The sequence below is a fragment of the Falco peregrinus genome, chromosome 1 (assembly GCF_023634155.1).
Source record: "Falco peregrinus isolate bFalPer1 chromosome 1, bFalPer1.pri, whole genome shotgun sequence".
Classification (NCBI taxonomy): domain Eukaryota; kingdom Metazoa; phylum Chordata; class Aves; order Falconiformes; family Falconidae; genus Falco; species Falco peregrinus.
Genome location: NC_073721.1, coordinates 75,322,489 through 75,340,842, shown reverse-complemented (window position 1 = coordinate 75,340,842; position 18,354 = coordinate 75,322,489). Strand labels below are relative to the sequence as shown.

The following is an 18,354-nucleotide window of genomic DNA, read 5'->3' as shown; positions in this document are numbered from 1 at the left end:
AACCCCCTGCATCCATGTTTTTCCATTACGTAGTATATAAAACTCCTGGAAAAGAATGTACTTCTGACTGGCAGACAGTTCTCTGAAACCCAGTATGGCTTTGTCTCCTACTTCATTGCTAGTTGTAAAGACACTTACGCTATCAGCTTTGTTGTTGAAACTGACAGAGTAGGGTCTAGTTTGCTGGTCCACGGCCATATTGACTATTTCGTGCTGACAGTTCAGTAGAACACAGGAAGCATATGTTTAGTAGCACAGCCCTACTTTCTGCTAGTTCTTATAGTAATTCTGTGAGACTGTGTAAATGCACGTTAACATATTTTTAGTCCAGAAAGTGTTACAGGTCAGAGAGGAAATATATCAGCAGTGTTCACTTCACTGGATTAATTTGTTAACTGTATATCTGCTAACTATAGAAATGAAATAATAATTGTTCATAATAATTTTCACTCTAGGCTATCTTCATGCTACTGTGAGTTCAATGTTCTGACTATGTGTTATCAAGTCAGCTTCTATTCTGGAAGATTATTTTTTTTTTCCTATTTGTATCTTCACTATATGTTTGTGCATGGTAAGAGGTCCCTGTTTCTTTCCTTTGACTGTAAGCATCTATCTTTATAAATTTACTTTTTTTTTTAAAAAAAATTTTGAGTAAGGTTTAAATGTCCTTATTTTCTAAAACAAATACACCTTTCAAAGAGTCGATGAAATATTTTAACACGCATTCAAGCTTATAGACCATGTAGGGTCAGAAGGCCTTTTCCTTGCCTTCACAAAACTTTTGTTTACATTGTTTTTGCAAGTGTTCAAAAACTGTGTTGCAGCTGGGACAAAATGTATCTTCAGCATAGTGTCAATTTCCTATCCCCCTGCTTTGTCTGCAGTACTAGCTAAGAAACAATTCCAGGAGTGCTTGAAAGTCTTAACTTAGACAAACACTCGTGTCTTCCTAGAAGCATCTGAGGGTCATTTAAGAGATGAGAAATCCCTAAGATCTCAAAATTTTAGTATTATGAAGGTATTTGTCTCCTTAACCTTTGAGTGTGAGATCTAACTCATTTGTCTCTTACACTAAACCTGCTTCTAGTACTTAAAAATGTATCACACAAAAGATAGGCTTATCCTGCAATTCAGGCACTCCATTTACTGCTAGACACAATGAGTGTGTCAATGGAAAAAAGAAATCACAAAACATCATCTTTGAATGCGTGTCACCATGCAATGTCCCTGTGTCTGGTTTCTTGGGAAATGTAAGTAGTGGTCTTCAGGAAAGCAACTGAAGTATTTCCTAGAGCATGTAGCATAATTTTACGTGGAAGCCCAGCTTTGGTAAATTGTTTGCAGTGGAGTTAGTTGTTTTTACTGCTATGTCGATCTTCAGTATGAAAAATTAAAAAGATTTAAACCATGGCTACTATTTTCCAAAGAAGTTTAAAATCATAATCTTAAGGATTAGCAATATTCTTAATAGAATTATGTGAACCTAGTGTAATTTGCAGCTTCTAATGGTCATAATACTCATAGACAGCTAGGCCTAAGAGTAGGTTCTGATGTAAATTGCTCTGCAGTGTCTGATCAGTGGTAAACTAGCTTGTTGCACCAATGTATGATCAAGTGGGATCAAACAAACCTCAGATCAAACAAACCCTAGAAATTCTGGAAACCACTTCCAGACTGATCTGAATGAAAGATGCCGTGGAATTGTTTTGATAGAAATCAGAAATCTGGCAAAGGTGCTGGTTGCCTCTTAGGTGCTAGCTGCCTAAAACTGTACAAGTTAATTGTAGTTAACATTTTGTAGAACAAAGAATAACTGCATTAGCAGAACTGTACAGTTCTGTGAATTGATAATACTTGTATATTTTGCTTTTGTATAAACATCATGCAAAAATATATTGAGTCTTAGGAATTCTTTGAGAGCTGGGGAAGTATTGCATCCAGTTTACAAGCAATGAAACAGGCAAATTAGAGTTCAGTCATTAGGAGAACCATAGCCATCTTCTCTAAAGTACAGAAAATTTGGAAGTTTTATCCAGTTTTTCACTTTTCAGTTATCAAGAAAAACCCACTCTACTCTTAACAAAAGTACATTCTTCCAGTCTAGTTAAAGCATACAATAACTAGTAAAAGAACCACAGTTCAAGTTTCAAGTTTATCTCTGTCCTTTTACCATTTACCATATACCAAATTCTAACATAGAATACTGACTCAAAAGCAGTTACAGTTTTCAAGGCGTATGCATACGCACAGAAGGCAGCTTTGGTCATTTACGTTTTTCTGTTAGGTTTGCCTGAGCAGTCATTTGTTTTAATCTCATGCTCCACAAACTTGCAGGGTTCCACCCCGCACCACTGAAGCCTAGGCTGAATGTTGAGGTCTCCAGTCCCCCCAAAGTAGTTAAAAATTTGTTCATGGTATTGTTCTGTGTTAAAATGTTGTTGATCATTGTGTGTTAAGTAATCTGGGTACAACTTGGTCAAATACAGTGCAGAAACTTTAGTATTGCTTGGCAACAGAAACTATGTTAATGATTAATTAATGACATTGTGGGAACAGAAGAGTCATTACTGCTCTGGAGAATGCATGACATTGTGGGAACAGAAGAGTAGTTACTGCTCTGGAGAATACTAAGTGCTGTTCAGCTAACTATTAAAGTTAATTGTGATTGTGCCAAAACGAAAATAGATTTCTTTTGTAACTTGATGTCTGTGGAAAAAGTTTTCCCAAAGAAAAGAAACTTTAGATATCTTTATATATATATACACTAAAAGTTCTATTTAGCTAATTTGACTCCAGTCTTTTCAATATAATTTTCCAAAGTCAAGAAACAAGTTTTGTTTTTGTTTTTTTTTTTAAAAAGAACAGAACTCAGGCTTCTTGCTTTATAAAGCAATCTCCCATTTACTTATAGTTACTAAAGGGATATGACAGAAAATTCTACCTTCATGCCTCTAAATATGACTTCAGAAAAAAAAAACCCCAAACTATTGTTTAGCAATGCAAAAAAACTTCCACAGCAATAGAAAATAATTCATTCTTCTGAGAATGTAGTATGACTTTAATTCTTTCTTCTCCTCAATCTGTGTATGAAGTTAAAGCAAGAAGTCAGTCACTTGTTCTTCAGGCTTCCGCATTTTACTTTGTTATTTGGTTTGGTTTGTGTGTGCTTTAGTGTGAAGTCTTTCAGTGTTTTGCTGCATTATCACCAAGTGTGAAGACGTACTTTTGCATTGCTTTTTTAAAAGTCTGAAAAAGAAAGGGCTTCCCTTAGGCTGTTACATAGTTCAGTACATCTTTCTTTTATGCAGGACAGTCTGGAGATTAAAAGCTCAAATATCTTTTTAAACATGATACCACTTTTTTTCCCCATATTACCGAGGTAAAAAGGTGCAAATGCAACTGGCAAAAGGCAAAGATAAGAGAGAGCTCAGTTGGGACATATTAAGATTACACTTGCATTGGAGATGACTTTAGGGACACTGCAGTTTTAATACTCAAATGTATATAGAGGTCATGTTAAACAAAATTCAGTGCCTTGTGCCACCTATGTTGTGATGAAAGATCATTTAGAGGTATGCCATAATATTCTTCTTTCAAAATACAAAATATGGAACCTCTCTGACAGAGAACCAGTGTGAGATGTCAAAAGCTTCTTTTCTTTTTTAACCTTTACATTTTTTTAAAAGAATACTCACATTGGGTATGAGTGAGATTGACGTTAAACATAACTGGTTCTCCTGGAGGAAAGAAGACAATCTCCACTATGTAGTGTTACTCTTTTAAAAGTATACTTTAAAAAAAAAAAAAGAGTACTTGTTTAGGTTGAATATCATAGAAAATGATCAGATACCTTTGTTAGTGATGTTAAGAAATGCCCTGCAGCAATACTTAGGAGGCATAATACTCTTGTTCAGTGCTAGACCAAGTGATACAGTGGGGCCAACAACGCTTACATTTAAACACATGTAAAAATGTTTCTCAGATGAAAATTTGCCATACTGCCCCTAGCTTGAATCAGCAATTGGGCAGTTTCTTCTGTATGCAGATATTTGATAGTGCTACCTGGGATTAGGTATGTTTTAAATTTAGAGTGAAGCTGCGGGTTGTTTTTTTTTTTTTAACTGGTTCTTTTGGTCCATGGTGAACAAGAGATGTTTCAGTTTAAGGGTGATCTGTTGTGGTTTAACCCCCAGCCATCAGCCATCACACAGCTGCTTGATTACACACACCCCTCCACCCGCCCCCTCAGTGGAATGGGGGAGAGAACTGGAAGGGTAAAAGTGAGAAAATATGTGAGTTGAGTTGAAGACAGTTTAATAAGTTTAAAAAAACCCACAAACCCAACAACCAAAAAAACCCAAACAAAACCAAGAAAAACATGTGATGTGAAAAACTCTAATCACCCATCACGAGTCAACTGATGGCCATCCAGTCCCTGAGCAAAGGCAGCCCTGGCAAACTTCCACCCAGTTTCTGTTGCTGAGCCCAGTATGGAGCGGTATGGAATATCCCTTTGGTCAGTTGGAGTCAGCTGCCCTGCCTGTATCGCCTCCTAGCTTCTTGTCCACCTGTAGCCTACTCACTGGTGGGGCTGTGTGAGAAGGCATGCCCCAGCTGCTGGGTTAGAAACTAGTTTTCCGGAGAGTCTGTAAACACTGGCTCCAGAAACATACCTGCAAGTTAGAGAAAAGACTAGGAAGCTTAGGTATATAAGGGAGGGAAACCTGAAACAGTCAGATATACTAGAGCAGGAGTAGAGCTGGAGTGTGCATCAGTAATGAAAATCAAGGCTCAGAACTGGGATCTAAGTGATCTGCAACATCTTCAAGTCCCTGGGAGGAAAGCAGCTTGGTCTGTGCTAGTCTGTTAAAATTTGAACCTTTGTGCTTCCATGGACTGGCGACTGGCTGCCCCAGGATCAATCATGCAGTTAGAAGCTTATTATAGCACACTGCAGTTGTGGGATGGGTAAGTGCTAAGCATGCATCTGGGTTCAGTGGTCAAATAATGATACTGGCTTCAGAAGTTCTTGATTTTGTTCTGGGAGTCTCCGTTGTCCTGACCATCAGTGCTTATGCCAGGACAGTTGTGTTGTCAGGCATTACACCTGAATTATTCAAGAGCTGCCTGCAGCTCAGAAGCTGCATGTGGCTCTGGTATCATGGTTTAGACCTTTGAAAAAAGTCTTGAACGCACAAATTATGTTTTGCAGGCTTTAGAGAAAAAGACTATTTGGTTAAAAAGTTCTCATCTAAATTTGCTAAAATCAGTATTTTAAATATGCTGTAGAATAATGTATGGGGTATATGTTAACTTGTTCTGTGTACTTGATCTGAATTTCCAAGGCTAATGGAATGCTTTCCACCCACATTTCATTTGGTTTCTCTCAAAGTACATTTTAATTTCTCAAAATCATCCCATTTCCCCTTGACAAGAGCTTTTATCTTGTTTTCATTTCAAAGAATTACCCACCCAGAGCTCTTTTTGCAAGATGTAGCTTTCCAAAAGCTGTTTCTGAGAAAGGGTAATGGCTTTCCCTTGAGGTTTTTTACCCCTAATGTTCCTTACCCTCACAAAGAACAGTCTTATTATCCTTTTTGGAAGCATATTTGACTCACTTGTGTCTTGGATATATTTGTATTGTTAATGAGTATTTGGAGAAGCAGCAGTGCCCCCCTGCCCCTACTCCTGTAGAGAGTTTGAAGGGAGAAGTAGACTTGAAGAAACGTCAAGTTTATAGGGTTTCTTCCAACTTCTGTATTTACTTGGCTTCTTTAGAGTTGTGTTGGTGCAGGATTGATCACATAGCATGATGCTTTCCTCTCTGGAAAAATACTGATTTGTTCTCATTTTAATTTTGGAGGTTTTCCTCCTAAGACCAATTACTTGTATAAATGAATTTCTGTATGACTCAATGGTTGCAAGCAAGCATGTATGGACAATAAGCCAATTAAAAAAAAAAAAAAAAAAGACAGAAAGAAAAGCTTTAGCTCAATTCCCTAAGTGTTTTGGTGCTGTCTGCTAAACATTCTTGTTGCATGAGGGGGAACACCACCATCCTGTCTAGAATTAAAGGTAAGGGGGAGAGCTCAAGACTCCACCTGCTTTCTGCTGCAGCTAAATTAAAACAATCATTCTTTTACCTAATTAGTACATCATCTTTGTAAGGATGTTGAATGGTGTTACTTCTGAAAGATATTAAGCACTTAAAGTAATGATCTGAAACAGAAATGCTCATTAAGGAAACATACAAAGTTCTACGCTTAGGGTAACAGGTTGTAAAACCAGTATGGTAAAGTCCTTGATACACAGCATTTCTGCAGAGAAGAATCTTAATGTGAAGATGGATTTTAAAATGGCAAATGGTTTGATGTAGCACTGCAGAAACTTCAAGGAGATGAGTATATGCATGCATGTGTGTGTGTGTCTTTGTTTAAGTATATATACATATTATTTAAGTACACTTGCATGTATAAAAATGCATATGTATATAAAGGTATTATGTACAGGGTATTAAAAATAATCTAACTCTGATGCTAAGACCTCCTCTGGAGTACTACATTCAGGTTTGCTTCATAAATGTGGAAGCTGCAAAGGGTTCAGAAAAGGATTCAGTGTTGACCAGAGATCTAGAAACATATTGATAAGAGAATGTTTTTTCTGTCTGCTGGGGGCCAGGCAAAACAGGCTTAAGCTGTCCAAGTTGCCTGAAGTCTTTGATTAGACAGTAAGGAGAACGCTGTAATGACAGAGATGCTCAAGTACTAGAACAAGTCACCTACAGAGGCTGTGAAATCCTCATCACTGTAGAATTTTAACAACAAATTAAACTGGCTGTGAAGCATACTGGCTCTGAAGCATACCTGCTTTGAGAAAGCTGATTCTGCTCTGGGGCAAGGCAATAGAGTCCACTAGCTCCTAGCCCTGATTTCTGCCATCAACTGAGCTTTCAGGTGTCATTAAAAAATAAAGGCTATTTCCAACTCAGTAAGTGAACGCCCTAGTTTAAGTTGAATTTGATTGCTGACCCTCAATGATGGTGTCATAACTGATGAGCAGGTGTCATAATTTATGAATCTGATTCTGACCAAGTGTGATCAATTTAATGAAGAGAGTTAAATGACTGCCTCTCTGTTACAGGGTACCAAATTCCAATGCGGCAATAATAAGCCTATAGTAGGAAGACTACTATGTGTTGCATAAGTTTTAAGCTGAAGGGGAACAGAGTGTTTCCTGTTTGTAAAAGTATGTTCCAGGAAGTATCAGTGAAATACTCATGAAATATTTCATTCAATTTTGATTGCTTCTGGCCATTCTACAGTTATTGTTAGTACTGCACTTCGCACGTGGGGCAGAGATATTGACTTATGGCTGTTTCTGTTCAGTCACTAAACCCTACCGTGTACTCCCACATGTACCTCCATATTTCATACATGTATCTGTGTTTTATGAAAGTCTTTGAGATCTCAAGAATATCAGTTACCCTGATTTTCAAATCCCATGCTGCTTTAGTGATCTTTGCCGAGATTTATAACACCATCCCCACACCATCCTCTTTAAGCCACCAGAAAGAAACTTTGTAGAAATCTTGAAGAATTCTATGTAGCTTATCAGTATAGCAACCCACAAGTTTCAGCTTTGTACTTAGTAAGACCACCTGCCAATTTCTGATGCTTCCTTGCATTGCATTGTTTTTTTGTGCTTCTTTTTGATAACCACTGGAACACTTCAGGGAGTTTACAAGATGTTCTTAGTAGCTTAGTCACTGATCACGTGATGTCCGTGCTCTGTGATTCACTTCTGATTCATTTCAAGTTGTGCACTAGGTGATAGAGTTGGAACCTGCTTATGAAATAAAAACAATGCTTATAAAATAAAGGCCTTTTAGACCTAGAAAAGCTAACTTTTCATTCTTGCAAAATTCAGATCAGTTAAGACATCTTTGGTATTCTTCCAGTTGCCTTACCAATGCACCCGAGTAGGAAAGTCTCAGTACAACAATCTTGTCTATTGAATGTACTCTTTCTGCTAAGTATATTTACCACAGGCTTCATGGCCATCAGTACCTGGTGAAAAGCAGGCAGTTTGCTCTTGAAGCCTTGCTTATTGGCTTTTGAGTAGTTTGATTCTTTCAACTATTCTAGGAACAAGTGATACTTCAGTTGTTTCTACATTACGAATTACAGGGTGCCACAAATTGGATTGAGCAATAGAGTGACTGATGGGCCTAGGTTAGGATGTTCTTTCCCCTGTGTGTTGAGGGTCACATATGCAATGGAACTTTTGTAATTGTAGTTTTTAGTGTAACTATCTAGATAATAAAATATTTATCCCTAAATGTCTGCATTTCTAAATACTGGAAAAGTATATTCAACTCCTGCTTCCTTGTTTGTTTCAGAGAATATATATTAAAACATCTTAGTACAATAAGGGCATATACAGGAGGATAAGCTTGTAACCATAACCTGTGGGTTATTTGTATTTTGCTGCAGTGAAACAAAGCAGAGGCTTATGCATTTTTTTGCAGCTTGCTTTAAATTGACTAACTGAAACACACCCTTTCCACTTTATTTAGTATTCACTTAGTGGTTTTTGCTCAGCAGAGTGTGTGGTTAGAAACAGGTATATGAACGGAAATGAAAATGAGTCTCAAAGTTTTAAAACAAGCTGCTGGAGGTTCAAGAGAATGCTGCAGAGGCATTCAGAGACACTCTTGCAACACTGTCAGGAAAGCCCTCTTACTGGCTCCGCCGTTTGCACAAAGATAGTTTACCATAACTTTTGTTACTTCCTTATACATGACTACGTTTGGCAGGTTAGCTTTCTGAAAAGATGTGACCTGGTGGTCAGAGATGTGAAAGACCCAATGACAGTTCTGAAACCAAACCTGAGCTGGAGTCTCTTCTCACCTAAGGCCCCTTTTTACCTGTTTAACGCCATGGATTTTTTATGAATTGCAAATTTGTGAAATACAAATAGACGAGGGGTCAGAATCAGTATTTTTCTTTTTAGTAACGTTTGCTGTATCATGGTGTATGCACTTGAAAAGTACTTCGTTTTAAAACTGGGCAGGAAGACGACATTAAATGTTTGATACTGCATGTGTTTGTAAAATTGTGTGCTGCTGCAATTCCATGCAGGCTTGCTGCTCAGTGCTGAAGTGTACTGGGGACCTTAAGGTGTTTTTGCTGCAGAGGGTTTATTTTGGTCTTTAAGCTACCACAAATACAATGCTTTTTTTGTGGATATGAGCCTTTTAGTTGGGCAAGATAATGGATAGCACAAAACTGAGTACTACTTTGATGCGTGCAAAATAATTGCATGTCATCGTAATGAAGTCTATCTGTCTCTGTTGTGGGATAATGAGGTCTGGATGTTGTGAAGCATAAATGCACTTTTATTATGCAAAAAAATACCATAAATGTGTTGACCTAATCACTAATAGTAAGGAGAGCATACTGTTTTTCTCTGCATCTTTGTAAAATGGAAAAGAGACTTTCTAGAGGACAGGTATTCAATCTGGAACCTGGTGCCAAATGGTACCTGTGTTGTGTCATCGCAGAGGAGTTTGGAATGTACAGAGGAGAAACTGCTAGGAGAGTTATTTGCTGTCTTTGACAGCTGGAGATATCTATACTGAGCACTTCTGAAAAGCTGGTGATTTAATTACAGCTATATATACTTAATAGTATGTGTGCATGTAACCATTTGGCTTCCAAGTTAAGCATATGTTGAACTTTTCTGGTTAAACAAGAGCTGTTGGATGGAGGCTCTGGCAGAAAGCCAAGTGTTGTAAAATGGATGAGAATTGATACAGGTGTCTGTATGCAAGGCCTAAAACAATTTTACTCTTCCTGAAGACACGGAAGAGTACAAAATGCCAAATACTAAAGGCACGAATAAGTATTGATCCCTGTTGGCCCAGCTTTTCTCTGCAAATTTCCCACTTCTCTGGCTGGATGCTTTGCTGTTTTGCCCTCAGTGCACCTGCTGTGATACCTAGGCAGTTTACATCCCAGAAAGATTATTTAGGTAACGAATGAAATTATGTGAGAACATGAACAAGGAATGCATAAACTTTGATTCATGCTATAAAACTGAGAACCTGTAGTAAGTCAAAAGGCAGATCAAGAACTTTTAGTTACATGGGGTCTATACTGCTCCCATTTATGGGGCTGTAGAATGGGCAGACTTTCCCCCTGCCCGTATTGCTGTAGGTAGAATTACTACTTACCTTCTGTAGTTAAACTTAAATTGTAGGTACGGAAAATGGTCCCTCATGTTCCGTGTTGAAGATTGCCAGATGCAGAAAGTTCTTATTCTGGGTTTGACAGTGCTGAGTGGCTTGCTGCATGTTCAGATAGGTCTGGCAGAATTTAGTGATCAGGACTTCTCTGCTTGCCTTGCCTGAGAGGCTGGCTGTAGTAGGATATTTCAATACTATTTATTGTATTGAGTTTCCTCCAAACTGACTGTGCTTTTGCTAGAAGAATGAAGTTACCCACACCAGATATATGATACCCTGCACATACTCTGCTTTCAGGGCTTCAAACAGTCAGCTGAAACAATAGCTTCACTTGTAAACTACAGATCTAGGCCATTCTGAGTCACCTTCCTACTAAATGACATCTACTCTGCAGGCTGTCAGCTTAAACTAAATTCGATGGAAAGATAGGAATCTCAAAGAATTGCTTGTGTAGAAGAGTGACGTCCAGATCAGTGCTCACATTGGTATAGGGGCAGCTGTGTGAGCCCAGCATTGGTTTGGTTTGATCTGCTGTCTGGCCAGTCAGCCTGCATTCAGCCACAGCATGTATTGCTTTGCGTAGCTGATCGCTTTAAGCGTCAGTAAGGAGTTGTGGCATTGTTGTTGGGAAGAGAAAGAAAAGACTTTCAGGGGAGAGTATAGTAATTAAGGGCATGAATAGGACTATCATGGGGGTGAAGAATACAGAAGATAGATCTAGAGGAAATCAAGTTTTACTCATTCTACCAAAGATCCAATGTATTGTTCAAAAGGAACCACCTAGGCTCTGGGTTTCTTTCTTCACATTTGGTACCTTGCTGTAGAAAAGCATGGAAACTTTTGCTCAATGGCTAACATCAATTATCTTGTTTTGTAAGTCATCTAAGTTTAATGTACGTTTTTGGCTTTGTGCAATTTAAAAATGGGGGTTTTTTTTCCCTCTAGTAATAGATGCCATTTCATACGCTGCAAACTGCTGTTTCACCTACCTCTTCCATTTTTTCCTTATTGCACATTGCTTCTGTATATTGTTCTAGTTACTACTATTTTAAGTGATAACTATATTTATCCTCAGAGAGGACAGTGTATTTAAAATTATTCAAAAAGGTGAATTTTCTTTTGTGTTTGAAAGGGTGTCTAATTCCAATTCAAGCTACTTAGGTTCTCGCAGCATGCTGTAGAAAAACATAATCTGTTAATACTTAGACACACTTTCACTACTGTGTTACAGAAATGGAAACTTTGAAACGTTCTGCTACATTTGATGTCCTTGATCTTTTCTGAATATGGAAAAAAACCTCACAAGACCCAGAAGATAGATGTAGTCTAAGAACAGTCTTCAAGTGAAATCCTTGTAATGCGTAGTTCAAGAAAATGTGTTAGGACATTTAGGTCCGCCACTGGGAGTCTGCACAGATTAATCTCAGGACTTCTGCAGACATTGTAGCTCCTTCCATGCACATCTAGGTGTAGATCCTAATCTGTGCATGTACTTTGGTGTTATGCGTGTCAGCAGTACAAAAAGCCTCTTGAACACTTAAGAATATTGCCATTCTGTTTGATAAGTTCAGTCATGCCACTGACTGACTCTATGGGTCAGTAACTGAATTCTTTTTCTCTGCAATTCGTTAATTTGTTTCAAAGGTTATGCTTATCTGCCTAAAGCTAAGCATTTAAGTGCGTTGCTGTATCATGTATAATTGCCTGCATATTTTGAATACTTTTGAGACAGCTACTGTTTTGCTTGCCTTTTTGTGGGTTTTGTTTTGGGAGGTGGGGTGGGTAAGAGTCTTCAAAATCCTGGTAGTAAAATACAGTTCTTATATAGCTCTCATAAGAAAAATGATGCGCTCCTAAGTTAGTAAGTTACTGCTGTCTTTGAAATAGCGTAAGTGAGCAGGCCTGATTAGTATTCTGAAAAAGCCTCTTGCAAGTTGTTTACCAAGGTATACCAAGATTTCAATATGAGTACTCCTTTTTTTCAGATTTAGAAGGAAATGCATGTCAGAACAACCAGCTGCTAAAGATAATTCTGGCCATGCATCAACTTATCATCTCTTCTGCAGACATGCTCCAGAAACTCATTGATCTATATCCTTTGTAATATTCAGCTGCTGTTAAGGTAATATTAGATAGCTTTACAACTTTGAAATGGGTAAGTAGAGAATATTTAATCTATGGGTGTATTACTGTTCCACTGATTAAACAATATACTTGTTCTATACAGTTTTTGGTTGTATCGTGCGGTTTTGTTTGGTTTAGGGTTGAGGTTTTTTGTTTTTTTGGTTTAGCTTACCATCCACAGAGAAAGTGATGAAACTCCAATTTAACGTAAGATTAAATGACCCTCCATTGGCTGTGGAGGGAATATCTAGCAGGTGTTAGATAAATGTATTTCCTCAGTTAGGTACTGGGAACCTGGGCCTACATTTCAGATTTCTTTCTTTCTGTCCTCCGTACAAGCAGCAGAGCAAAGAACAAAAGTGCAATTTTTGAAAATATTCTGATTGTATCATCTAGAAAGGAAATTTTCAGCAGATATGATTTCTAACTCACATACTCAACATTCCAATGCACTGAAATAAATCATAAGCTTTTCCTTCCTATTTGTTCCTGTTTCGAGGTGACTGCCTGGACTCATACATGTGTGTTTCCGGCTCATTAGATTTTTCACTACAAAGCTACTAGGTCATATTGGCAATATCAGCCTTTCTTAGGAATTTTCGATTGTGGAATATGTTACCTGAGTTCTTAGCTTTATGGAGTGTTTACTCCTAATTAGATGAGAGCAGTACAGGAGGCAGACCTGACATGCTAAGAATGTCCAGCCAATTTTGGTGAAATTTAATTTAGATAATCCTTTCCTTTCTTCTCCCAAACTCTGTATCTTACTGGCTTTTAAAAGCAGCATCATTTACAACAGAGCTTTACTCTAGTGTTGTATTTTGACTGTCCTGCTCCTTATCTAACCACAAGTGTTAGCCAAGCGTGCTAAGCTACAACTATGCTGTAGCGTTGCGTTTAACTTTGGCTCATATGCTGTTCGAAAATGGAAGAAAGTAATTGCGTGTTTCTGAGAAGTAGTGTTTTCTACAGTCAGAGAAGTGATTCAAACTTTTATCAAATTTGCATATTTTGCAAGGTTGGTTTTTGAGTCTGTGTATAGCTCCCTGTAAAGACACTGAAAGGTGAAGACAGTTTTGAATGTTTCAGGTAGTCTGGGCTCTTGTATTTTCAAAATCCTTGCAAATGTCCCAGTTTCACTAGTTTCCATGCCCTAAATTATGTGAATGATTTTAGATGGTTATGGATGATTTGTAAGCCATCTAACTTCAGACATTCAGTTCAGGACCCTTCAAAGGATTTGGGAACTTAACTCAGACCTCGCTAGTTCTAAGTGCTTAAATTAGGCTGACTGTAATGTGAGTGCTTAAATTGTGGATGGTGTGTCCTGTCAGTTGCAGTAGATTTAGGCTGCAGTTAATTTCAGTCAGATTGTAGGAGGATCCACAAGGTTTTTCATTAAGTTATATTTTTTAGTACTGATAATACGTACGTAATCTACAGCAGAAGAATCAAGATATGCATAATACGTTTCCCAAATTGATTTTACATGTCTTTAAAAGACAATGGCTACAATATCAAAACATGTTTTATAGAGCTAAGAGACTAAAAATATGTGTGTTTCTTTTCAGTTGTCACAGCAAGTCAAGTGAAAACTGTTGTGTAGTTAGAAAGGTGAGGTTAGCAAGGAGAGGCATTTCACATTTTTTTTCTACCATTGTATGCCACTAGTTATGTTTAAAAGAAAATAGCATCTTTTTTAAAAAAACTCCAGTGAATCATAATTAACTGAATGGGAGTTTTTCATAGAAGTAGTAGTTGATAAATTTGCTATTACTGTTTCAAATTTTAGTGAGATGTGCAAGTGCATGAGTTTTATTAGAAACTGTGAGGTATGTTGCAAAGAAACACATGCAGAAAGCAGAATCATTTTGCTACTCAACACTACTCAGCACTTAGGCGGCCACATCAGTATTACTCATAGTAGTCATATTTACAATAAACTTTTGCTAACGATCTTGGGATATACTTTGTATACACTTGTGTAAAACCCTGGTCTTGTCTTATATGCCATCACTAGAATGATTCCTGTTGCTTACAGGTACGGAAGTGTCAAGCATGTTATGTTTCATATCATGTGAATGGATGTGGTTTTCCTTAACAGTTTTCTACCTATCTTAATGCTTTAGAAAATAAGTCTTCAATGCTGTGTGTAAAGATATGCTATTTTGTGAGGTAAGAATATTCTTGGTAGCTATTAGTCTGCAGCTATCCGTGTATCATACATAAGAACACTTTTACATCTTAAGCTGACATTAAAAAGAGAAACAGCTATACTGTTTCAGCTTTTCTAAGTTCACTTTAGCAGCTTTACACAAAAAAAGGCCCAACGGCTTTGTACAGATCCGTTGAAGTCAGCGCACGTCACAATTTTGGACAGCAGTCTGTATGAATCTGTATCTTAAACATCAGTGAAAATTGACAGTGCTCAGGAATTGATAGCATTGTGTCTCTTATTATATTGGTCTGTTAAGAAAATGAAGTGGGATGGTGCAGCTAATATTAAGCAAAACTGTTGTATTTGGTAGGTAATTCTTAGTAATTCTACTTAGTCACTTGCAATGATCCTGGATTGCGCGCTTTTTTTTTTTTTTTTTTTAATTAAGGTTAGTAAAGTTTGATATCTCACTTTAGAGAAAACAGAAGAGGGGGAATAAAGATGCAACTCTGGTAATAGATTAGCATATAATATCTCTTTTTTACACAAAGTGGGATGTAAGTAGTAACAGTTAGGAAAGTAAAATTTATTTTAAATGATGATTTTATTATCTCGAAGCAAATTATTGGTTAGGTCAGAATGCTTTGGTATTATATGTGGTCTGGGAACATTTTGCTTCTTGGCAAATTCATATATACATGCATCCAAGAGAATGTGCATTTCCGTTTTTCCAACAAGCACAGACTTTTACATGCATGGGTGTACTGGGTCTGGCTGAGGAGGAGTTAACTTTCTTCAGGGCAGCCCCTGTGATGCTGCGCTTTGCATCTGTGAGTAAAACACATTAATGTTTTAGCTGTTGATGAAAAGTGATTACACTGCCCCCCCCCCCCCCCCAGCTTGTAGGCTGGGGGTGAGCTTGCGGTTGGGAAGGGACACAGGCAGGACAGCTGACCTGAATTGACCCAAGGGGTGTTCCATGCCATACAGCATCATGCTTAGCAATAAAAACTTGGGGGCTCGTCATTCCAAAGCAGCTGTTGCTTGGATACTGGCTGAGCATCTTGCGAGAGATGGTGATTGCCTTTGTATCACTTGTTTGATTGGCTTTTTTCTTTCATTCAGTTATTAAACTGTCTTTATCTTGGCCCATGTATTTTTACCACTTTTGCCGTTCCTATTTACTCCCCCATCCCACTGCAGGGGGGAGGAGTGAGCAAGCACCTGGGTGGGTACTCAGTTGTTGGCCAGGGTCAACCCACCACAGTGGGTGACAAGTCACGTAGAGGAATTAAAATACAAAATGTGTGGCGAACTACACTCTTCTGAAAATATTTTGTGCATGTGAGACTGAATCACTGTAAACTATTAAATATATTTAATTAGTAAATTTTTTTCAGTTTATAGATAAAATTCTGACTAGCACAGTGCATTGTTTGTGGGGTTTTTTGTTGGTTTCTTTTTTATGTCCAGACCAAATAAGTTCAAGTTTTAAAGGAATATATAAAATTATCTGGAAGCTCATGAAGAGAAAACCAGCATGCATTTTTTTCCAGACTTAATGTGAAACTAAATATTTTAATATTGAATTTATTGCAGACATATATGTAGTATAGTTCTATATGGCATTAAGCCAGGTAGTTCCTAATTTGTTTTTAATCTTGAAATTCTGATTGCTGATAAAATCAAGGTAGCCTAGCAAAAGCATCTAAAAGCAAGATTTATTCCCTGAAGTTGGTCAAGAGGAAATACAACTCATAAAAAGGAGCATAAATTTCAACCTTGCTGATGTTAGAGCAAAACCTTTATTTTTTGTGTTTCTGTATTTTCAATGTGCAATAGGTATTGGATTACAGAGTTCTGGGTTATGTTCAAAATGGACTCTAAACTGTCCACAACTATGGAGGAATTTCAGGAACTGGTTAAAGCTAATGGTGAGGAGTTACACTGTCGTCTGATCGACACAACTCAAATGTGAGTGCCAAAGTCTCGGAAAACAAACCTGTGCTCTGAATTTCCTTTATTCAAATATAATGTCTCTCCAGTGTAGCAGGATAATGGTCCTATAGTGTGTTAGCTTTAATAAGTCATGTTACCTATCCTTAGAAGAGTTTATACATCGTTATAGATTAAAATTATGTAGAGGAACAGAATGCCTTTCAAGAATGGCTTAGGTTGAATTTAACTGCTGTGTAGGCTTTGTGCTGATTTTCTATGCTAGATAACTTACTCCATCCAGGGAACTTGGAAAATCTGTAAAGGTCTAATGATTTTGAAAGATCACTTGAAGTCAATGAGAAAGGAGAATACATTTTGATTGGGTAACAGATGAGGTACAAAAAGTGTGTTTGTATTTTTAACACCTAAGTTAAGTGAGAAGATACAGTTTATTACGTTGTCAAACTCTTGATACTATTTTATGTGATTTTAGTTATAAAATTACTTGTCCTGTCAAGAATAAATCCTACAGCTGTACATCACATAGTTCTTTTTTGGGAAGAGAACCTTCCTTGTTCTATGAGAGTATGATAGTTCTGTGGAACTCTATAATAGTGTCAAATCGTACTTTGGTTGGAAAGGTACAGGTAAAAGCAGAGCAGAATTTTGCGTACATTTTATATCTGATTATGAAAGAGGGTATTTAGTTTTTCACATCCAGAATTAAATTTCATTACTCCATGGGCAAATAGCATAGGGGGACTGTTCATACTCAGAGGCTGGTCAAGGAAATCTGTAAGAATTATTAAATGGAGGAGCACTGGGTGTGTTCAATGAAGACAAAGTTAACAGTGATTCTGGAAGTGTGATATATAATCTCATGCTGTTTAGTAATATAGCTGTATTGTACTTATGTGCTACATCAATATAATAAAGATTAAAAGTAATGTTTTTGTTTTATAATCTCTAATGCATGAAAGGAGCTTGTTTAGAAATTAGAATAATTCACTTTCTATTGCAGTAAGGCATGAAAACTGTTACTTTTGTATTAGGGACAGAGGAAAAGTTTGCTCTTTGGAAGATAACTCAAGGTAACTCTCTTCTAAAATTTGTCAAAAAGAAATTCTAGGGATTGGTCTAGAAAGCTGACACAGCGTGTGAAGGTCAACACCAGTAAGAAACGGAAAGTCTCGCTTCTTTTTGATCATCTTGAGCCAGAGGAGCTGTCAGACCACCTTACATACCTTGAATTTAAGTCTTTCAGAAGAATATCAGTAAGTGACATTTTTTTATTTATTTATCTTAAACAAAGATGGAAAGGATGTAGAAAAGATGGGAGAAGGATATTATTAAAAGATCAACCTTGCAATGGAAGCCATTGGCCAAGCTGAGTCTGTGTCCAGACACTTTGTTTTATTAGTGTTGAAGGTGGCCAGTGGTACTTAAAAATTCTGAATACATTACCCTTTTCCTGCAGTCATTTGAGGGAGAGTGAACCTTTTAAGCAACTGTAGAACAGAGTTGGGGAAAGGTCAGTTGGAAGGAAGAGGAGTAAACCATTTGATCTTCTTCCAAGTAATCTTTTTGTTAGAACAAATGGTGTCATTGGGCACAGGAACAAACAGCTGTCTTTGAAATCAGTAATCAGGCTGAAATGGGATGAAGGATACTTGGAATATTCTCTTAGAGTGCTAACCTCCTGTGATTGTAGGAAACTGCAACATTCTTATGCAGTGACTAATGGACTGTCTGTGTAGAAGATGTCCACTGGACTCCGCTTGCCATTTTTGAGTGTGCATAACAAAGACTAGGGGTGGGAAAGCACTTGAGAAAATGCCTTTTTTAATGTAAAAAGGGTTTAAAATATGTTAACAGGCAAGCTTTCAAG

General features: G+C 37.4%; 1 protein-coding gene across 2 annotated transcripts in view; it reads left to right on the top strand.

Annotated features, from left to right (window-relative positions):
* The window catches only part of RASGRP1 (RAS guanyl releasing protein 1), a 42,618-nt gene that overhangs the window by 6,299 nt on the left and 17,965 nt on the right, over nt 1–18,354 (top strand). For both annotated transcript variants that reach the window (XM_055809847.1, XM_027782681.2), the window contains exons 3-6: nt 12,232–12,337; nt 14,483–14,545; nt 16,371–16,502; nt 17,587–17,740. In XM_055809847.1, coding sequence (XP_055665822.1) covers nt 12,232–12,337; nt 14,483–14,545; nt 16,371–16,502; nt 17,587–17,740 — 455 coding nt within the window. The remainder of the gene's footprint in view (nt 1–12,231; nt 12,338–14,482; nt 14,546–16,370; nt 16,503–17,586; nt 17,741–18,354) is intronic.